This window comes from Lissotriton helveticus, chromosome 4_2, assembly GCF_964261635.1.
Source record: "Lissotriton helveticus chromosome 4_2, aLisHel1.1, whole genome shotgun sequence".
In the NCBI taxonomy this organism is placed as follows: Eukaryota; Metazoa; Chordata; class Amphibia; order Caudata; family Salamandridae; genus Lissotriton; species Lissotriton helveticus.
This window is the reverse complement of record NC_136064.1, coordinates 14979263-15003211: the sequence shown is the minus strand read 5'-3', so window position 1 is coordinate 15003211 and position 23949 is coordinate 14979263. Positions and strand designations below refer to the sequence as shown.

Below are 23949 nucleotides of genomic sequence, written 5' to 3'. Positions count from 1 at the left end.
TTTGCCCTGCCTACAAATAACATGTACTGTTGGTTCTGCCTATATGGAATGCCTATATTCTTGACCCCTCCAACAGACTGCTATTAGAATCTAATGCTGTATGGTCCGACTTGTGTGCTTGTTGTCTTAATTTTTCTGTCTTGCAAAAGTAATAAATAACGTTTTTTTCTTTTTTTTAAACATTGTGGTGCACACTTTAGCTACCCATGAAGTACTAAATGCAAACACTACTTCATTAAAGCACAGAATAGACTGAGTGTAACTAATGTAAGTTGCACTCATACCTTACACATAGGTTGTGCCTTATTTCAAAGGCTTGTAACTAAAATTGTCAGAAAAACTAAAGCTCCTCCTCGCAAACCTGTTCAGAGGCTAGTATGTAGGAGTTTTCATGTAATCTACAGTCACTTACTGTAAAAACTGAAAATTTAGAAAGTGGAGATATATATTTCCAAAAGTTCATTGACAATTCTGAGACGTCCATTGTTGTAGAATGTAAAACCTATGGCTGATTTACTCAACACCTTCAGCGCGGCGCGAATTTTCGCGCTGTGCTGAAGGTTCTAAAAAAACGGGTGTGGTCATGACAGAACGGTTCCGTCATCAGCACAGCTCAACCGACGCTGATGACTGAACGGTTTCGTCATTAGCACAGCTCAACCGACGCTGATGACTGAACCGTTCCGTCATAAGCATCGAAGGGGTTAAAGACAGTTCAAATCGCATTATGATTGGAAATGTTCTTAAAATAATGTACACCATTCTTCTTGTTTCTGGAACACGTAAAAGGGTTTGTCTAATATCACGGAGGGTTGTGCATAGGGCCTGGTAGTGCATGCATTATAATTTATTAATGTATAGAAGTGAGGCAGTTAACTCAAAATTGTATATCAGATGAGGTATTTAACAGACACACATGGTATGTAAGGTTTATTAAGTTCATTCTCCCGCAGGAGCAAGCGCTTTGATTGGCTGCAAGCAACATCAGAAAAATGTTGCTGCTGCTGCTGTTACATGGCTTAGGAACTTAGTCCCCTGTCCTGAAGTTTTTTTTTAAAGTGATATAAGGGGGCAGGATAGTGATACCCTGACACATTACACCCCATGTGGGGGACCCAAAGGATTCTCCATCGGGCCAAAATATTAAAAAAACCTTCTTTTCCTGCAATGCCGAGGCATCGGAAAAAAAAACCCGGGCCGCACTCCTTAATCAAGGGCAGAGGGTCCCAACCCCCAAGCTGTAATAGGCCACAGGTACCCCATCCTCGAGGGCCCACTAAATCAAATATGGGGAGAGGGGGCCATGTTCGGCCCCGGAAACCCCATCCTCTGGGCCCACTGTATTTTTTTCTGAAGGGAGGGGCCACAGCCCCCCTCCTCCCCCCAATATCCCTGAGCCTTCATTGGCCACAGGGACTCCTTTCCCCAGGGCCATCTCACTTGCTATGTCTAGTGGAGCCCTGGGACACAGCAGTTTCCCTGCTCGCACCTGCATAATAAGGGAAACTTGTGTTTGCTTCTGATCCAGCGCCCCTATAGGAAATATGCCATAAGCAACGCTACCCAACTCCACAATACTCACCATTAATCATAAATCATTCACAAGGCCCATAAACTAACATGACATATCTTGAGCGACTGAATCATGTGACCTAATTAATAAAACCTATTCACAGATTATATACACATTCTATATACAACTGCAGTATAATGTTTTCACCATGGTTATGTAAAACTTGCACTTAATTAAGCCACTTAGGCGAATTAATCTGCTAATGGTAACCTAAAACTCATAAAATAACAAGGCCAGCTTGTATTTTAGAATCTTATTTATTAACTATTATTCAAAGAAAGTGCATTTTTATTAAAATCTTTTTTATTCAATCATTATCATTTTAGAGGATTTGGCAAAAGTATTGACAGTCATAAGCAAAATCAGTTAGCATATTTAAAAAATGAAGAAACAGTTTTTCATTACCTAAACCCTTAACATCCCTGTCTAAAACTCACTTCACCTAAAGGAATAAAGTAAAAGTCTTTTAGTCCTGTTAATGCTTACGTATTCCAAGAAAGTTCATCAGCACGTCACGGTCACAGGAGAAGATGAGCAGCAAGCGCGCTCTCCCTCCCAAAGGGTCAATTTTTATACCTTTCTAACTAACTAAAGTAACAGCAGCGTATATTTTTTTCATTAATCCAGATATTTCATTGGTCAAGCCACGACAGTCCACAATGAGGTCACACGCTCATGACCAAGTCCGGGGCTTCATCTTTGCCCTTATTGTTCTTAGTCTCACCATCCTTTTTGCTTCCTCAAAATGATACTTTTGACGGAGGAAACTTTTGCTTCCTGAACTTGGCAGAACCACATCCGTCCTGTCTTTGACAATGCCACCAAGGAACATATTTGATATGACTAGGATTTCTTCTGCATAGAAATTATCAGCTCAGCAGAAATGTACCGCGCATGAGTGAAAAGAACTGCTCTGGTCAAGTCTCGAAGGCTGCAGTACTGGCAGCCATCTTCTTTAGGCCCACTCTCAAACTAATGCATAAACAAACACAAAACATCAATTAATGTGAGAAATAAAGTTCGTTCTGTTACCCACCCACCTTTGCTAATAATTACCCATTAATCTATGTCACCTAGCAAAAGCGAATGAAGCAACAAGCAGGTTCGTGCAACTTTTAAAGACAGAAAAATAAAACACGAGCACATAGAAATAACCACATGCAATTATAAATCAGCCGCATTTAGTACTGACAGAAACGATAAACAAAATTAGTTTATTATTACACACACACATGCATTTGCAACAAAAGCACATATATGAGCACATATATTAGTAACCCACGTGTTGTGATCTGCAATTTTAAACTAAGTTGGTTAATATTTCACTGCACACTTTATTAGTATTTTTATCTGTTATGGGAGATTAACTTTGCGAGCTGAAATAAATTTATTTCTAAATCTCGCTCCATCACTTCCATCTAGCAAGAGCACTTCTAAAACTCCCGCCAAATGGGAGCAAACAAAAAGTCTGCTCCCTGCTGGCAAAAGCTCTAAAAATGCTCCTCCCGGCTAGGAGCAGACTTTTGGTTAGTTTGTCTGCCCTCACTGATGCGGGCAGGGAACCAGATCAAGATTTTGCTCCCGCTCGAAAATACTTGAGGCCTTGGGGTGTGGGGTTCCAAGGGCCTAATGAGGCTCGGGGAGGGGTGTGTGCCCTGAGCGAGCACAATGGCCCCTACCTCTTTAAATGGAGGCTTTTGGGGATGGATCCCTGGGACCAACATAGGCTCGGGAAGCAGCCCTCTTCCCAAAGGAGGCCTACCGAGGCTCATGGTGGTGGTGATTTTCCCTTTCAATTGCTGTTGAGTACGCACAGATGTTAAATCACCTACAAACTCCTCCCGTTTGGCCCAGCCCCTTCCACATTAGAAGTCTGCAACGTTGTTCCCGCCATTTTGCAGGCTGATACAGTTTTATTGGGGGGGGGGGGCTTTTATATAGCGCAAACAATACACAAAGGTGTCAGAGTGCTTTACGTGAAACGCACTAGTTGCGTTGCAGATGGGCACATCCATTTTTTGTTAGGTACGGGTAGATTAAGTGATTTGACCAGAGTCACAAAATGTTCAGCATCCCTACTGAAATGCGAACAAAGTTCCCCAGGTTCAAAGTTGACCGCTCTAGCTGTTTTTATTTTTTTTTTACAATTGCTCGTTGAAACACTATCTGAAATCCTTGATGAAGGTGAATGTCTCATTGATTTATTTTGAGCGCAATCTCTATAGTGACTGCGCTAGGCCGGGAGACAAGTAAGTTCCCATTTGTCTTGGACAGAGTCCACGGCTTTCCCTTTTAATTTCTGGGGAGTATGCAAAAGTGCCAAATCCTCGGCCAAGCTCTGCCTATTTAACCCCGCTACTTCCACGTTGCTAGTAAGCAATGGTGCTGGCTCCAGGTAGTTTGGCCACTGTGACCAGGCCCTCTTGCCCACCTCCTGCTTTGCATGTGAGCCACAGGGGAATGGGCTTTATGTATAGTGATAATATATTACTTTGTTAAGAAGAAAGAAAACTAGAAATTCACTGAAAAAACTAAGCTTAAAGTAACGTTCTATTTAGGTGAACGTCAGTGAGAACATTAACCTTTTTGAACAAGAAAAATAAAATCAATGATTTCATTTTAATTTTGATGTCATAGACCATGTCATGAGTGATGTGATTTGTGAGGTCATAAGCTGTCCCTGGCAGGGATGCAAGTTATAGTTAGCTCTGCTAACTATAACTTGTGAATTTCAGTATTTTTTTGTTTTGTTTCAAAAACTTTTTTTTACAGTGAATTATATATTCTCACTGTAAAAACAAAGGTTAAAGTAACATTATAGTTAGGTGAATATGCCAGTGACAAGATTATGGTATTGAACAAAAAAAAAACACATTGAAATTCACCAGTTATAGAGCTAACTATAACTTGCGCCCCGCCATGCACAGCTTATGACCTAACATATTGCATCACTCATGACATGTTCTGTGACATAGTTTATTGCATCACTGATGACATCTCAAATTACATCATTGATGACATCGTCCAAACTTTTTTTTAACACATTGCTCTATAAATGGGTAACATTTTAGAGCCCTTAATGTAAGTACAAAATAACTCAAAGGAATATGAGCCATGATGAATACCATCACAGAAACAGCTTCGCTAGCTGTTGAAAGTACGGATTGTGCACCACATTGGCCCTATGCTTTATACTTTGCGGATAGTGTAGATCATGTTAAGAATAAACCACAGCTATATGGTAAATTCATTGGATACTGTGTCCAATCTGTAAACGCCTGTTCAGAGCAAGCCATGATCTGAAAAATACTGACCGTTTCTTCCAAAAACAATGCGCTAGTATGGACCTCTTTTATCTGTATCAAACACCTGACAGTCACATAACCTACACTGAGAAATGAAGTTGATACAAGTTAAGAAGTGAATACTGCAAACAGTATTCGCTCTATGAAGATCGTTTATTCTGAACATGACTGTTTGCGGACAGTGAAACTCTCATGACAAATACACCATAGAGTACTGAAAGTATCTACTAAGCACAGTGTACAGTATATGCAAAACTTGTCCTAAGAGCAACTATTTGCTTAAAATAGCCAGGGTCTGAAGGTGCTAAAGATCATACTACCTGCAGCCATCATACTACCTGCAGCCTTTATTCTGTGATAAGAACTTTACGGATAGCCCATCTTCTGAAGCAAGACAAGCACATGTACATAGGTTAGTAGCTGGTGCATACAGTCTTCTATGGTAAGTAGAAATTATCATGCTGTGACAATACTTATTATGTACTATGTAGAATCTTTGCCCAGTGTAAACTTTCTGCAGAATCAAAAGACTTTTTTGAAAGGTATTGAACATAAGTCAACTGTCACCTGCACACAGAGATTTATAACATGTCCAATACCTCTACACACCTATAGTACATTAAGGGCACATGCGTTTTATAAACACTTCTATGGATTAGCTGGACAGAGGCTGTACAAAAATAGGTAGAAAAGTAATATGGTAGTTACCTGCCACTATGCAAACTATAAAACAAACAAACTCATTGAATGATGTCATGGAACATGTCATGAGTGATGTCATATGTGAGGTTATAGACAGTGCATGGCAGAAGGCACAAGTTCTAAATAGTACTGCTAACTTTAACTAGTGAATTTCTTAGTTTTTCTTTTGTTTAGAACTTTAATGTTCACACTGACAAATTTACCTAACTATAACGTTACTTAAGCCTTTGTGTTTTTTCAGTGAATTTCTTTGGTTTTAAAAAAGAAAGATCCTTCTGTCACACCTTACTATTATGTTACCTTTGGTAGTACCTTATATGTATTGTTGCATTTGAGAACTAAAAAAAATCCTTATTTTTTGTACGATCTCAAGAGACCCGCGAGACACTTAGGAGAAGAAAATAAAGATTGTGATTGGTTCATGTGGATGTCTTTATTTAAGAAAATAAAGATTCCTTCCTTATTGCTTCAATTGGCTATTGGGTTTGCTGTGGTTAGACCTTTTTGGCTGCCTCTCTGACATTGCTGATTTTCTGTCACCAGCATGACAACGTACAACTCAGCCACCTCAGGAGTGTTTGTTGTGGCAATTTTGTTTAGATTGTGCCAGGTGGTAAAAAGTATCTGAGAAATATCTCGTATGTAAAATATGTGAAACGTGGTTCAGTTAGGGCAGCCAGAACAAGCAATACAGCATGAGTACCACTGGGATGTGGCGACATTTGAGTTATGCAACATTAATGCCTTGCTCAGCCTGAGATAGCCCTTGATGAAGAGCTTGATAAGTCCCCCGAGGCGTCCACTTCTTTTCAACCTGGTGACACTGTGCGTGCCCAGGTACTCAACACTCCAGCAGATAGTAACCTTTTGTGTTTAAATAAATCCCTTTTTGATGTTTATGCAAGCATATCGTTTTGTCTTCTGAGACAAGCAGGACAGCACAGAACAAGCTTGTCTAAGATCATACATACCCACCTCGGCAGTAGTTTATTTTTTTTACATTTTTTTCTAGTGTTTTTTCCCTTGGTTTGCAGGAGAAGTTTTTTGTTTAACTCCCTGTTTCTTGTTTCTGTTGTACCCTTTTTTTTAAAACAAGATACAAAAAAGTTAAAAATGTTAAACTGTTTAAAAAAAATGTTAATTAAAAAAAGCTCTTTTCAGACCTACCCTATACTTTCATTACATAGTGTGCTTGTATTATGTTACCCTTTTTTCCATCTTGATGCCTCTAGTGAGAGCAATGATGTTCTCACGCAATGCATTGTTGAGTCTCGTGAGCCTCTCGTGAGAGCCAGGCGCACAGTCCTCTGCAGGGGGCAATGTTTGCTGCTCTATGCTCGCGAGTGTGTACTTTTGTAAAGGAATTTACATTATAACTGAACATATCTTCTTGTAAAATGTATTACTTATACTAGATTTTCTGTACCCATATTTTTTTTTTTATATACGATCCAACAAGACTTTTGCAAGATTGCAAAACTACTTTAAGGAGAGGAATTTACATTTTTATTCATTACAATATTTATCCATTGCAATTCCCACTACTAGAGTATGGGGAAAGACTGGCCTCTCCACTTAGACCTTGCATGAAGGTAACCATTGTGTAGAGTAGGGTGTAACGAGACAGTGCCTCTCCAATCACACCTTTTCCCAGGCTCAGTAGTATGCATAGCAGGTTGGGGAATGTACTCACCTCGCATGTAAGACCTCACTATTCCATAGTAAGTATAACAAGTGCTAATCTCCCCGCTGAGCCCTCTCCCCAGGGAAATTATTAAACATATTAGCGTGTGGGAATGGATTTCCCTGTCCACTCACCCCTCCCCAGCATGACAGACATATACAGTGAAGATTGTCTTCTGCCTATCTCCTGGACAACATGGAGGTGTAGTACAATTTAGTGTAGGAGTGGTCTCTATGCTGACACCTCTCCTTTTAACTTCAGCAATATGCAATGCGGTCTGGGAAGGAAGTGACATTACGCTAACACATCTTACCAGGGTGAGAAGTGTCTGTAGTAGGGTTTGTAAAAAAAATGTATCTCTCTACTCATACGTCCCCTCATGCTGACACGTATACTTAGTAGGCTGTTTGGAGAAACTACCATGTTTCCTGACACAAGCCTCTTGCATGATAGCTGTGCATTGTATAGAGTGGGGAGATACTGGCCTGATCCTGTGACTTGCCTCATGGATTATGGGTATGCACATTAGGGTGTGAAAAGTGGCTTACCTCTCTGGTAACAGCTCTTCAAACTAGGGGTTGGGCTCCCCTGAGGGGACCTTAAGTCATCCCAGGGGGCACCTGGTTTTGCCCAAAACAAGCATCATGTCGATGACAGAGCCTTTGTTTAAGTGGAAAAAAATAAGCACCAGTAAGCCTCTTTGTAATGGACCATCATTGACATCTTTTGCCACTTATATCCTATTTAGGAGTAGTTGTCAAAGGGGAAGCAACTCCAAGTATTCCTCAAACCTCCTGCACCCCTCCCCCCCCCCTCACCCGTCCCCATTACTGATGACCGCAGTATGGATAATTTTACACTTTAGTAACTCCTGGTTGATCAAAATAGTAAATGTAAATGTGAATGTAAATGTAAATGTGAATGTAAATGTACAGGAATTTATATAGCGCAAATCACCGAGCGGTTTCTAAGCGCTTGCTTAGGGAACCCGTCCTGGTATTCCCCTAAGTATGCTTGGCAATCATGTATTTGATTGCATTTTAGAAAGGGAAACATCATTTAACTGCAAAGTTTAGACATATTTAAAGATTGCCAATTTAAAAGAATATTTGCGAACAATTCTGGGAGGAGAAGGGGACGGGGAATGATTTTTTTTTTTTTACCCTGAGGGGGCATGGCATTAAAAAGTTTGAAGACCACTTCTCTAAGGGCATTCCAACCCCAGAACTACTGCTTCCTAATCTTCCCGCCCCTTGCATGTAGGTTTGCAGAAATGTGGCAAATTCATGCATTGCTAAAATCCAAACCCTGATATAATGACTCCTGGCATAATCTGAGAGGCTACACACATGGTAACCCAAGAGTTAAACGGGGCTAAGGCACAATGTGGGCTTGATATGTAGACTTGGAATTCTGCGTTTTTCATGTCTTGCTCCAAATATTATGTCAATCAACCCGCATCAGTTATCTAAAGTGCTAATCTGTTTTTAACCTTTTGTATATTTCTCCTCATTGGTGGAGAAGTGCTGTATTTTGTAATGAAACAGAGATCAATTTGGATATGTTAGTAGTAAAAGCCATGTTGGAGGGGCACTAGTTCCTCCCATTTGACAAATTGTGTTTTACGTTACATCTCATGCAGATCCTCAAAGACCTCCAGCAAGTCTCCATGGCAAAGAAAGTTTGGGATTGCCCGACCTCAGAAGTTGAGTGGATCATAGCGCAGGTGAAAGCTCTGATGAAGGAAGACGGGTAAGCTTGGTGGTAACATTTGTAGCTTTAGAATGTGCATGGCCAGTTGCTTGTAGGCTTGAACGTCATTTTTCTGTCATGGGTTAAAATCTAACAGTGCCCACATATTACTTGATTCTGGACAATATATCCACAGATTTCAGTTACTCAGTCCAGCAACTGGGGTAGACTTCATTTATTTTCACTTCCTCAGGAGGACGTTCTCCCTTACAGCAAAATATGTTATCATTATCAAACTTCATAGCTTTTTGCTAGGAAGTTATACATTCTTTAAAGGACTCCAAGGCTAGGATTATGCTTTCTTTCTTGCTTTGTTAAATTCAGCAACAGAACAATAACCTATATTGACAAAGACAACAAGTCACTGCTTTAAAGACTGAGCTATTGACTTCACTGGTGCTTTTTGGCTCTGACATGCGAGCGTGTGTCAAAACGCATGCGTGACTGGCAGTGTTTCATGAAAGGAAATCCATTCGATGATGGCCACTCTTGCTACGTGTGAAAAAGCGACTTATTTGTGCTAAGAGAATGGGTCACATTATTATAAAGGAGCATTGGTCCCTCATCAGAAAATATGCTGCAGTGGGAAAATAATTATGCCCATATACGTTGTCCAATAGACAGATAAAAATCTCATGTGTTAAATAATTTAATTTAATAGGTGGGCCCTAATATTATGTGTATAGTAACGAACAGAAGTGCTGTTCTGAACTGTGACTAACCTACCTTCTTCATTTCTTTCACATATGAGTGCCTGAGTCTTTTTGCTAATTTAACTGTTTGTCATTTGCATTTTCACGCACCTATTTAATAAAATGTTTTAATAAATGAGTTTTTAATCTGTCATTTGTCAACGTATATGGGCATAATTGTTTTCACAATACATTATAAGCAATATTTTCGGCTGAGCGACCCCTGTTCCGTTACAACACTATGTACAACTGGCCTCTTGATATCCACGGGTTTCCCTTGCTCTTCATAAACGAGAGAATGTGTTATAGCACTTGGATGATAACATTGTACTGTCCAAATGTTTTGATTTACAAATGTCTGTAAAACAAATGGTGCAGATATTTCTCCTAAGCAAAACATACACATTATGGCAACCCTACAGATCAAACCTTTATTGCACAAGGGGATTACAATAGACAGGCAGAAGACTGGCTTACAGGTGTCTCAGTAAAGTCCGGCAAGGAAAGTAGAAAAAATCTGGTATTCCCAGGTACTGCATCAGACTTGAGGGTGTTGTGTGCGGGTTATGTACAATTATAACATATTAGGTGCAATTATGGAGCACATTTCTTTGTGCTATTCACAGGTGACATGTTTGTCACCTGAATCAGTGGCGCTCACTTTATCGACCTCAGAGTTGAAAGACTGAGTGAACCTGCTAGGATTCAATCCCAAGGATTTAGAACTTCACAGAGGCTCCAGTTCAAGGGTGTACCTATTATTTGTGGTATTTTAGAGCGACATGTAATACATGTTCGAAAATTACAAAAGATAGATACCCATAATTGATGCTCCTATGCTACACCTTTTTCAGACTTTTTGGCTTCCATAACCTTGCCTTTTGGTTGAAACAAACACATGAACAGAGAGGGAAGCAATAGGGTCAGGAGCAAAGAAGTGAGATAGACCACAAAACCATCCGGCATGAGCCAGAGGCTGATTCGTAGCCTTTTCTAAGCATATTTAATGTATTGGAAACAGGTTGTCAGACAGCTAAAGCTCTTTGTAGCTCAGCTCTAGAAACTACAATTGCATGAGCATAAAAAATTGCATTACAACACTTCAACCAACAATGCTGAAACTACATGCAAATCCATTTTCTTTAATGGTCTATAGACTTTATTCCTTATTCTGCTAGTTATCTGTGATTAAAAAATACATTAATTTCAGAAAGACTTCCGTGTTTGAAAATGTCCAGCATTAACCCACAGTAAATATTTATAAAATCATACACATTCAAAAATCGATATAATAAGAGTTAATTTGATTGAATACAAGGGAGGGACGGAACATCAGCTTCACAAAGTTGGAGGATGAATAATCCTTGCCATAAAGTTCTTAAGAGAATTGAAAACCTTTAGTTTTAAAACTGGGATTTTTTTTAGCCCATGTCAAAACCTGAGGCTAGAATTATGACTGGCAAAATTTTACTGAGAACCATGCAATGTCAGTAGCAGATTTGGAATAACCTTAAGTCGAATCGAAGTAGTGGAAAGATTTCCTAATTTATTTCAACTTGACACATAAATGAAGGATTTGATCCATAACTTGTTTTGTGGAAGGAGATCCAAGCTTAGACCAACACTTATTTTGCCTATCTCACTTACGTTAGTAAAGAAGCCAGAGATAATGGTTTCCTAAACAAAATAAGAAATTGTTTGGCCCTCTGGGTCTGAGCTCCCTTGTTACCGCTAGATCTAGTTCTTGAGTTGGTTCTCCTATTTATCATAAATGTAATCCACCCTGGACTTAAGAGCTTTGCAGCCAGCTCCACGGCCTTCGCTTCTGGTATAAGACATACCAGGAAGGTCAGTTGTGCAGACAAATGCCTTCTGGACAAAAGCCAAGGTTTCAGAAAACGAAGGACCACATTCACTTCCCAGAGGTGAGATTATCTAGGTTGTAATAGATTTGATGATCTGATACCCATCAAGAGTTAACATACTAACAAAGGTTTCCTACCCCCATTTCCTTCCTCGGAATCCTAATGTGACAACATGACAGGCTGAAAGGGCCTACCTGTAAGCATTCACTGTCGCTTATAGATGGTGCCTTCTTCCATTAAGGAGGACAAAAAATTCACAACATTGACAATATTGGTCCCCTTGGTATCAAACTCCTTTGCCAAACACCGACTGGCTCAAAGGAGCCTGGTGAACCTATAATATTAGTTAGTACTATCTGTCCCACCATATTAGAAGTGAATGGAAGTTTTCTCTATGGGTCCAGGGACCTGCCAACATGCCTTGACATTTTCCAAGCCTTCAGACATAACAGGCTTGAAAGCACCAGGATCGATCTTGTACCTTCTTGCTCTTCTGAATTTTTTGGGAGGGGAGGAGGAGGTATGTAAAACCGCAATAATGTTAGTCAGTGTTCCCTCTAATTGAGTTACTTCATGTGCAGCAATTAATGATTTCCGTGCACCACCCCAAAGCTGTGTGCACCAAAGACATGCATCGTATCTCTATGCCAGTGAGTTTAACACATCTGTGTCCATACCAAGGCAAACATCTTTACGTTCAGTTGACAACTACTCTGTCATCCTTAGTAGACTCTAGACGCGAACAGTGGAATAGTTTGGTTTTCAGTAGTGTAAAAAGTGATGGAAGAAGTATTAGAACCGAATTACTTACGTAATTTCTGTAAATCTCACTTTGGCAGAACCTTTCTCTGTCAAGAAATTAAACGTTTGTGTACACACTACTGACACGAATAACCTGCTTCTAGATAGTTGTTGAGTCTGTCCAAGCATGGAATCAACTTCACCTTACGGTTGCTTTGTCCATCTACAACAATAAAATCAGATTTGTGGTGTTGAAAGTGAAATGTTGGGACTACTGACAATCCCAAGTAGTATCCATCATAATAAAGCTAATCAAAAACCATCTAGAAACCTGGCTGCTACCTAACACGTGATCCATCAGGTGCAGGTTATAAGTCATGGCAGCACAGCTCACTAAGCACAAGAAATAAAAGAATCTGCACAAAATAAGCAGAGTCCGTTCCTCTTTCTGGAGGTAGTGAACCGTGGAAGAAAAAGGTATATACATATACATATATAACCCTTTAATACTGCAAGTACTTCATTATTTCACATTAAGTGATTAGTATTTTTTCCATGCCTACTAGGTTTTGACTGTATAATGTTGAAACGAAATGGCGCCTACCAGATTGATAAAGGCTGCTGAGTCAGCCGAAACGCGTCTCCTCGTTCTCTGGGTCGAGGGATGTCCTTTTAAATAAAGAAGCCTTATTCCTTCAGCCTTAGTGTGCGTGCCATCTTCTTTCTGGAAGAAGAATTGCTGTGGATATTATTCAGCGCTGGCGGTGGGCGCTGTTCTCGCGTCACCAGTCGGTCTCTGGGCTTGTCACTTTCAACTGCTTTTTTTCCTGGAGCAGCATCGCAAGTGCTTTGATGATGAGCGCCAGGGCTCGAGTCGGGGTACCACGTGGGTGGACGGCGTCCCCCCACTTATTTTAACGGGTTTTTACCAGGTGGACGCCGTCCCCCTTGCCTCACAGTTTTTTCCTGGAAGAGGTGGATGCCTGAGGCTCCGGAGCTCTGCCGGGGCAACCCGTGAGATCGAGAGATACAAATAAATCCGACCATGCCACAGTTGGTGAGAACGCGGGGCTCTATAACAAAACCATATGTAAAGCACACACCAGTCGTTTCTTGGCACTTTAAATCTGCATCATTAATCTACTAATTTCATAAATCTGGACAAATATGATGCACTAAGTTAGCCAGCCAGGCCCTGAGCACGGAGGGGCGACAGAGGGTCAAAGTAAAGGACTCCCAGTAATGAGAGGGGACTACCTTTCGTGACGTCACTTGCTATCGTGACGTTACTTCCAGTGACACCATCTAACTTTGAGCATCCCCCCACTTCGTTTTTAGGTCTCGCCTGTCAATGCGCATGCGCATTGAGCGGAGCGAGACTATAGGGGCTTGAACAGACTTTAACTAGACTGGCGATTTGATGAAGTGCATGTGCGCTTTTATCTCAATGCGCAAGAGCAATGAGTTAAAATGCGCGTGCACGGCATCAAATCGCCAGCCATCTGTTGCCCAGCTTGGTGCCGCCAGTAGCTCTTCCCGCTCCACCCCTTGCTGGATCAAAGGCTTTCACGGCCGGCCGGCCGTGCTTGCCCAGCTTGTTTTCCCTCTTCTCATCTTCATCTCCCCCTTTCTCCTCCCCCCTAATTATTCACCCCTGCTTTTGTTCAGACCCGCCACAGCAATGCTGCCCTCCATCGCCGCCGGCCGTCAAGCATTTTCTGCCTGCAGTCAGAGCTTGTTTAAACCATCAGCCACGCACCTTTCTTTATGCCTTATTTGCCCTATTTTTAATTAATTAGATTATTAGATCTATCTCCATTGCTCTGCCTTCCACCTCTCATGCCTCTCTCCCCAACTCATCTTCTCCCTTTCTATACTCAACTCTCTCCCTTTCTATACTCTGACTCCCTCTCCTGCTTCTCTCTCTTGCTTTGCTCTTGGGCTCCCTGTCCGTACTTCTCGCCCCTGATACACTCTGTTTCCCTCTCCATACTTCTGTCCCCTGCTGCACTCTCAGGCTCCCTGTCCGTTCATCTCACCTGTGCTTCACTCTTGGGCTCCCTCTCCGTGCTTCTCTTCCTTGCTGCACTCTCTGCCCCCTCTCTGTGCTTCTCTCCCCTGCTGCACTCTCGTGCTCTCTAGAGATGTGGCCTAATGACCAGAGCTGCCATCTAAGTCACGTAAATACAAAACATGTTGCATTCCAAATGCTATAGGTGTCACATTCGCGAAAGTTATAACTATTGGCATTGTAAATGACAAAGCTATTAATTTAGCTATTTTAAAAACCAACACATAAATAAAATATTTGTCATTTACAAGACCAATAGCTCCAACTTTTCTAATGTGAGACCTATTGCATTTCCAATGCTTGTTTAGGACTTGTGCCCTGATGAGTCCCCAGAGGAGTCGTCGGGATGAGGATTAAAGGATGACAGCAGTATTGCGGGGCGGTTTGACAACTGCCAGCACGGGAGTCCTGTTTCCCCTGACGAGAAATGCCCTACTCTGAAGACCGACGCGCATCTGGTGTCTGGGCCCCGTGGAAGCCTACGCGGAAGCCGGGAAGGCTGTTCAGGCTTAATGATTTTTTATTAACTGGTCTCCTCCGACCCTGCGATAAGTTTGTTGTGAATACATGCTGCTAACAAATGGACACAGACCTCTTGTACAAAGCCATGTTATGAAACGTTGTGACTGTTTATGCCATCAAGATCGGACCCTTTTCAGTTCTTCTAAGAGTGTTATTTACTCTGCACTGAGCACGCCTTGTGTGTCAGGTTCTGCGAGACATTAACTCATGGTGCCTTTCAACAATGCATTTTGCCAGAATGAGGCATTATGGGACTGGTAGTCCGCATTAAGATGAACAAACCAGCAATCGAGCCTGACACAATATGCATTGTAGCATCAACTATGTATCTACAAATAGTCGACGATCATGTTTGTTTTACACTATACAATAGATCGGCTAGGTGGCGCTCTTGTGTAATGAATTGATTGTTTAAGGCTTAACCACAGCACTTGCCAGGCTTGTCGAGACACAGCTTTGTGGGATTGTTAAGGCTCCCAATAGAAGCAAATAAGCATAGCCTATCTGAGTCTCCCACATTTGTCGGATTTTATTAGCAGTTTTTTTTTTTTAAGTATTATTTGTGGAGGTTGGCGCCATGTATATGCCACACAAATAAAAGTTGGTACGAACCAAGCATATACACTCAATCTTTCAATATATGGAGAACATCAACAAGGCAGGACACCAGGTGTCGCACTTGTACAAGCTGCTCCGCCCTGACTCCTCCAAACTCAATACCAAGAACACCAGTTATTGGGAAATGCAGCTAGGCTCCAGACTCCCAGAACAAGAGCTGCACACCCTTTGGGCGGCCCCATCAAAAAATATGATATCCCCAGTGCTAGTACGAAATTCTGGTTATTACACCAAGCATATTGGACACCAGCGCGCCTAGCATCGATAGGTCTGAGAGATAGCGACTGCTGTTGGAACTGCGGCTCAGAAAAGGGGGACTTAGCACAACTCGTCTTCCACTGTTGTGCGGTCAGAAAACTCTGGGGGAAGGTGTTGACTTTCATCGACAAGGCTCTGGGCTGTACTCTAAAACAAGATTTTGCCACAATTATCACAGCACACATCACAGCAGACATAGCCTCACAGCAAGACAGAAACCTCCTGGACTTCCTCCTGACATCAGCAGCCAAAACAGTACTAGCCAAATGGAAGGACACCAACAAAGCCACATTCAAGGGGTGGCTGAACTGAGTGACATATCTCAGAGGGGCAGACAACACCGCACTAAGACTCGCACCATGGAAAAATCCCAAGAGAGAGATGTGGTCAACACTAGACAAATTCCTAAACCCATACGAACCCCCATAAAAACAACGGAAATATGTTACACCAGCAAAATGAAATCCCACGAGGGTCCGGCCAAACAGAAGGGAGTGAGGGCAGCAGGGGCGGAGAGGTTGCAAGGGTCTCAAACTTCCTAGTGGAACCGGCGGTCAGCCACTAAATAACTGGCAAGCATATATATGTTTTGTGTTATACTATATATATCGACTAGATACGCGACCAATCGCAAGTACCTTTATGTTCAGTGTTAAATGTGAGCAAATCAATAGGGCAGACAAGCGAGGACCAAAAGACCAATCGCTTATCCACAATCTAACATAGTCAATATCGCATGCCGTATGCCCTGATTTGATTGTCCGCGAAACATGATATTTGTTATATGCCACGACGTATTTTGTAATATGTAAATACCAATAAAAATATTTTTTTTAAAGTTGGTACGTCAGCATTCAATGCCCCTAGATCATTGGCAGACATGGGATACATTAGGCATGTCAATTATATAATTGTGCACATTTTATGGTGGATTGTCGTTGCATTAGGCAGACATACATTACATTTTAACACACTCCGTGTTTCTAATATTGTTTATTCATTTACAATTTTCACCATGCACTTTTTTAATAATTATATTACATGTCTATTGTACATATTTACATTTCAAGTGCTTTATTATTTCACATTAAGTGATGAGTATTTTTTACATGTCTACTAGGTTTTGGCTCTATAATGTTGAAACAAAATGGCGCCTACCAGATTGATGAAGGCTGCTGAGTCAGCCGAAACGCATCTGCTCATTCTCTGGGTCGAGGGAGGCCCTTTTAAATAAAAAAGCCTTATTCCTTCAGCCTTTGTGTGCGTGCCTTCTTCTTTCTGGAAGAAGAATTGCCTGCAGGGCCGGCTCTACGACCCGGAATGGAGAATCCTGTTACGAAAGGTTTTGCCAAAAAATATGCAGAGCCCATCTTCGACTTCTTTTCAAGATGACATTTATTCATCAATATGCGCAGCAGCATTAAAACCACTCATTTCCTCCTTACGCGTTTCAGCGTTTGCCGCCTTGATCACAGGTGAGTGTCATTTTTAAATTCCCATTGGTCACATGGGTCATATTCACAACTACAGGCCCCAGAATGCACCATCGTAGTAAGTCAGCAGCGTGACAAGGTGTAACATTCCATTTTGCTCAAATAGAGTGCCGTCCAACAACAGACATTATGCCTTTCACATGCGCACCTTTTTAAAGACATGCATCAACATCACAATGCTCTTTAATTGTTTTTTAATCAGCCTTCACACTCCGTAAAAGACTCTGGGCGCTTTGAGGAAGTAACATGCGCGCACCCTAAAGGGAACATAAGTTCCAGTACAACTTGAAAGCAGTCCTACCAGCTCAACAGAAGAGTAATTGTGGATCAGGTCTGTTTTCTGTCTCCTGCCGTGTGAGGTCCTCTTCTAGATCATAACAAATGGAGGAGCAGCATAATTGAGTGCCCTCTCCACACTTGCAGAACAGATTGGTCCAGCACCTTCAGATCTGGACTCCAATGGAAGAACTAAGGAAGTTGTCTGTCTTGAAAGTTTTTCAGTGTTTAATAAGATCTTTGAAAATTCACCAACATTCAGTCATTAGAGTCGCGTAGAAAACAGGAGTTCCAGACTGCCACCATGTTCGATTTCTCTTGCATGTATTCTGCGGTCACAGGTAAGTGCATTGAAGACAATAATGCTAGAGCTTCTTCACCGGGTACACAAACATCTTGGATCGGGTTCCATCAAGTCAAATGATATACTGAACCGCTGATATGGAGTCAATACTCAAGAGGCTGTAATGTTTCATTTAGTCTTTTATCAAGTATATTACTACAAAAGACCTAGCTAGGAGCGCTAACCAGTTGATACGCAGCTGAGGTTTGCTTTTGCACCATTTTCCACTCAAACACAGGTAATCACACTTGCATTCCCATCTTCTGCTGGCATCTGACTCTCACAGTTGGGGATGGAACTGAAGATCTGACATTCTAGAACTCAATATGGTCTCAATCACAATACATTTAAGTTGTTATATGTACCTATTCAGAGAATACGGACAGACAATGAAGGACATTTTTGGACAAGACTGACTAAGGACATATACCACAAATTATTACTATGGTGTTCCCAGCATTAATGATTTGAATTTTTTTTTTTTTAACAATTTTTAATTGTCAAGATGCAAATATACTGCAGGGCTCTGCTTTAAAGACAACTGCACAATCAAACCCTACAAGAATTATTACTTTGACATTTTTCCACTTGAATATAATAAAGCATAGATAACAATATAAAGATTGTCCCAACTCCCTCCCACCACCGTCCCGGCACCCCCTAGCAACAAAAATGCATTGTTCCAGCCCCATACAAAAGTCCAGACCATTCTTCCATGCGGCCACCGAGGGGGTCCTCGGCGCTTTCCATGCCTTGGCTATGTCCCTTTTCGCTAGAGTCAAACCCGATTGCATTAGGTGCTGCTTGTAAATATTGCCTCCTATTCCTTCCATAACATGGAGCAAGGCCAGCCGCGGTGTGCGGGGGAGTTCCCACCACAGGACCTCCGAGAGGCAGGTAAATACCCCCCTCCAGAAATGGTATTGATTTGAATTTTGGTTTTATATAGCGCTTGAATGCCCGGAGGCATCTTGGTGCTGCTGCTGTCTTGTGCAGTGATGAAGGGAGATTGGTTACTGTTGATTCATAGCGTTTGAACAGCCAGTTTTTTATTAACTTCCGAAAGGTCAGGAAGTCAGAGCATTTCCTTATGGCCAACGATAGGCCATTAAGGCAGCCATTTGCTTCTTCCTGCAGAATCAGATATTGTGGACTATTTTACTCTTCAAAATGCTATCAGTATGGACACCGCGCCAGATTTGGAAATTGATTGCTCTATTCAGGAAAGCTGTGACAGAGCCCATTAAAGTGGCATGGGATAGGCCAGTGTCCACCGTGCGGTCAACAGACTTATCGCCAGCATCAGGAGTTCCTGATCTACTCTCTTCCCATTCTTGGCCGGAAAGCTTTGTTGTCAAAGCCTCTTTATGCTCAATGCAGAATTGATGAACATTTTGTTCAGAGGTTCCATGCAGAATCAAAGAAACTGGGGGACATGGGTAAAAAGGCATTCTTTGCTGGGAGTCTAGCACCTGAGGCAGAGAAACACCACTTGCCTGCTCCCAGGTACACCCCTGCACTCAGAGATGGTGGGCATGATGGAGACATCTGCATGACCACCTAAAGGATAATTTTGATGAGATGGTCATGATTCTTCCAGACATACTCTGGGCAGGTCTAGACACTGTGGATTTGGTGGCCATTGCCTTAAGGAGGCATACATGGCTATGTTGCATGGGGTTCTCAAGCGATGTACAAGCTAGGCTGATGGACATGCATTTAATGTCTCTTGTCTATTTTTCACAGAGGACTCTAGTACATATTTACAAACCATTTCTGAGGTCTGAACCGGTTTAATCGGGCTGTTACCACATCGCAATTTGTGTTTGCGATTTGGTTTTTGGAAGGGGCGTATTTAGGGCGTCCCTTCCAAATACAGAATCTGAATGGGATATATGAATGTTGTGCGACCGAATTACAGTCCCAAAACATTCATATTTTATCTACTCCTTGAATGAATTTTCTTTCTTTTTTAAATCGTACAGTGGTCCCACGGTCCACTGCCTACTCAATGCATCAAGTTTTCCTTTATTAAAAAGCAGTCACAGACATGGTGGTCTGCTTATCCCAGCAGGTCACCATTCCTCTGATGGCTGCTATTGCCAGTGCGTCGCAAACTGCGACCTACCTCATTAATATTCATGAGGTAGCTCGATTTGCAACCCACCGGGAATCGTTACATGAAACTAAAAGAGTTTCATACCTTAGGGATATCTATTTCCTAATTGCGATTCGCAGAGAATTGCAATTAGGAAATCACTATCCCGAAAATCTGCACATATAACGCACTGTCCTGGAACGATATAAAACTATAAAACTAGGAAAGCGACTGACTGATTTATTTGGGACTAGGTTCTCCAAACCAAGATTTCCACTGAGAATAGAAGACGTTTTGAGGCTAGTCCAAAGGGCTACACTTTCCTCCACCACCACCCAGAATCCTTCATTAGTTCCCCCTTTTTTTTTTTTTTTGAAAAAACCTTTATTGGTGGCAAGGAGAATGTACACAGCCAATTGCCTACAACCTGACTACCGCAGGCCGGCAGCGATCACACTTCAAGCTTGTACGGAGGCGCATCAATGTTGAAAAGCAAGTCGGTATTAAAGACACAGCAAGTCGCCTACAACCCATAGGGCCGGCCGCGGTGCAAAGGCTGAAATAACTGTTAAATTTTAGTACAACAAGCCTGCAAGTTGGCCGCCCACAATCATAGTCTTATGACGTGAGGTTTCATTTATCTAGTAATGCAGTCAAAGAAAGCAACAAAAACGAAAACAATCCCAACTGTGATGCCCCAATCATTTAAGTGTGATGTAGGGGGGTGTCTAGGGGGTGCGAAGCGGCATACGAAGGCATAAGGAGAAGGGGGGAAGCCGGTGAACCCATTTAGATAGCAGTAGCACATGACTTAACGAATTGGACACCTCGCGAGGCTTGGGGAGTGAGGCATGGACGCGGCAAAGACGGGGAGCGGTGTCTGCGCGGCTTCTGCGGGAGGGGGGGGTGGGGGGGGGGAAGTAGGCCCAACTCGTGAATACGCGCCCTGTGGAAGTGTGTCCAGAATAGTGGTTGTAGCCTATCCCAAGTGTTGGCAGCTATCAAACAGTCGTGCAGTAGGGCAATGCATGGGGGGGGGAGACGCAGGGGCGAATTACGGACCAAGGGAAATAGCGCCTCTAGCAATCACCCTCAGCTCCTCCAGTCCGGGGGTCACCTATCTCTGACAGCGATAGGAGATACGTGGTCAGGGGGGTCCAGAGATCCTTAGGACGCGACTTCGGTGGTAAGAGATCGGCATATGTGTGGAGATGTTCTTGCCACGTTGACATCGTAGAAAGCCATACCTTAAATTTGGGTGCGCGACCCCTACCCCAACGGCACGCCACATGTCTCTTGGCCAAGAGGAGGCTCAGCGCAAAAAATTTCCGATGCACCCTGATCGAAGGCGGTGGCAGGCCCAGCAAAGCGATCTTGGGGCATGGCGCGACGTCCACGGCGACCATATCGGACAGTGCTTGAAATATTTCCACCCAATATGCAGCAACAGCCGGGCACGACCAGGCCAAGTGGAGGAAGCCCGCCCCTTCGGAACCACACCTCAAGCACCTGTCGTCATCGCGCAAGCCAAAGCGGAGTAGTTTGGCGGGGGTATAATAGAGTCGGTGTAAAAATTTATAATGAGCAAGCCGGAGGCGCGCGTTACCTGTGACTGCATTTGTGTGAGAGCAGCTTTCTTCCCACTGCTCGTCCGACAGTGGCTCATCCAGGTCTCCATCCCACTCACCGCGCGCTCTGAGCGTCGGGGGGGAAGGGGGTTCCTGGGTGTGTTTGTACAGCATAGACACCACATGTTTCGGGGGGTCAGGATGGAGTAGAGCATGTAGCGGAGCCACTGTTTCCGGCTCAGATGGGAAATCAGGTGTGACCGACTTGACATTCTGTCGTAGCCGGGTATAGAGGAACGTGTCCATGATCGAAGGGGTAAGGTCCCAGGTGCGAAACTGCCCCTCAAGATACAAGTCTCCCCAGGTATGGAACGCGCATTTCGTAAGCAGTTTACGGCCTATCTCCTCGCAAGCGACACTTAATCTGGGGTCGTGCGCTAAGAGCATACGTGGCGAGTATAAGAACTCGACCCCCATCCGAGTCGCAATACGACTCCAGGCCCGTACCGTGCAATCAACTGTGGTAGGGTCCCGGTCAGTCGCCCGGGTCGGGATATAGAGGTACCCCGATGGTTGAGCCGGCCTCATATAGCCGTCTTCCACCGCAAGGTGAGCCATGAAGGGAGGGGGATGCAGCCAGTACACAGCAAAGTTACCCTGGGCGCATTCGTAGTAGCGCTGAAAATTCGGGACGTCGAATCCGCCCTGGTGGTACGGCAACATAAGCGTCGTGAGACCGAGCCTCGCTTGTTTGCCACCCCAGATCAGTCTAGACAGCTGGGAATTCAGGACACGAAAGAAGCTGGCCCCTGGAGAATACGGTATGTTAGTAAATAGGTACAGGAGCTTGGGGAGAACCACCATCTTGATAAGGGAAATGCGGCCCGCCATCGAGAGCGGAAGGTGGATCCATCTGGTGATGGTGTCGGTCAGCTTGTCTATAGCAGTACCATAATTAGCTCTGATGAGGGCTTCCAGATCCCTGGTCACAATTACACCAAGGTATTTTATTTCGTCAGCTTCCCATACCAAGGGGTAATCCAGCGGGAAGGGGACGGTCTTGTCCGTCAAGGGAAACAGGGCCGATTTTGACCAGTTAATCTGAATCCCAGATATGGCCCCAAACTTAGTTATTTCCCGCAGCAGAGGGTTAAGGTTCTCGCGTGGGTTGTCTACGTATAGGGTCACATCGTCCGCATATAAGGCGACAAGCAACTGCCTCTCCGGGTAGATCAATGATCGGTGGTTATGGTGCTGCCGGAGTTTGGCCGCCAAGGGCTCAATGGCAATCGCGAAGAGGACCGGCGAGAGCGGGCAGCCCTGCCGGGTGCCCCTATGGATCACAAACTGGGCAGAGCGAGATACATTCAATAATACGGTGGCCTGGGGTCTGCAGTACAGCAGCCTGATCCAATCAAGGAAGGAGAAGGGGATCCCCATTCGTTCCAGGAGGGCCAGAAGGTAGTCCCACTCTAGAGAGTCGAACGCCTTCGTCGCGTCCAGGAAGACGGCCGCCGCCTCGCAGCATGGGTTGATGTCCTGCAGGACAGCTTGTAGGGTGCGCAAGTTGTGAGACGTCGCACGGTTGGGGACGAACCCAGCTTGGTCCGGTAAGACCAGACGCTCCATCAGTAAGTTCAGGCGTGTCGCGAGCACTTTTGCCAGAATTTTCACGTCTGTATTAAGCAGCGACAGGGGTCTGTAAGAATCACAGAATTCCGGAGGCTTACCAGGTTTCAGCAAGGAAGCAATAAGGGCTTCCCGCATGGTGGACGGCAGCGTACCTTCCTCCAGTGCAGAGTAGTAAACCTGTTTCAGCAGGGGAGCAAGCAAGTGTATATAGGCCTTGTAAAAGTCTATTGGAAGCCCGTCCGACCCAGGCGCTTTGCCGGATTTCATAATTTCAAAAAGGGGGGTGGTGATGGACAGAGTATCTGAGTTAATCAGAACACTCCTACCCAGTCAACAGATCAGGGCTTGATCCATCACCGTTTTTTAGCTCACTGCACCATCCCAGTTCAGAACCTGGCTACATGCAAATTAGTCTGTCCCTGGCCCAGTGCACCATGGGAACAGGGCAGACCAAACTACCAAGCCAATTCTTTACTGGAAAGGAAACAAGCTTCCGGGGACCGGTTTCTGGCATTACAGCCGTCTTCGGCCCGGCTTGCTTGAATCCTGATGGTGCAGTGAGCAAGGGACTCACATCTGAGCATACCCTTCCACACTTATGGTGGCCTAAATAATTTCAAAAAGGGGGTGGTGATGGACAGAGTATCTGAGTTAATCAGAACACTCCTACCCAGTCAACAGATCAGGCCTTGATCCATCACCGTTTTTTAGCTCACTGCACCATCCCAGTTCAGAACCTGGCTACATGCAAATTAG

At 43.5% G+C, this 23949-nt stretch overlaps 1 protein-coding gene across 1 annotated transcript in view; it reads left to right on the top strand.

Annotated features, from left to right (window-relative positions):
- The window catches only part of LAS1L (LAS1 like ribosome biogenesis factor), a 384388-nt gene that overhangs the window by 146514 nt on the left and 213925 nt on the right, over positions 1 to 23949 (top strand). Inside the window, exon 7 of the mRNA XM_078640120.1 lies at positions 8907 to 9016. Coding sequence (XP_078496246.1) covers positions 8907 to 9016 — 110 coding nt within the window. The remainder of the gene's footprint in view (positions 1 to 8906; positions 9017 to 23949) is intronic.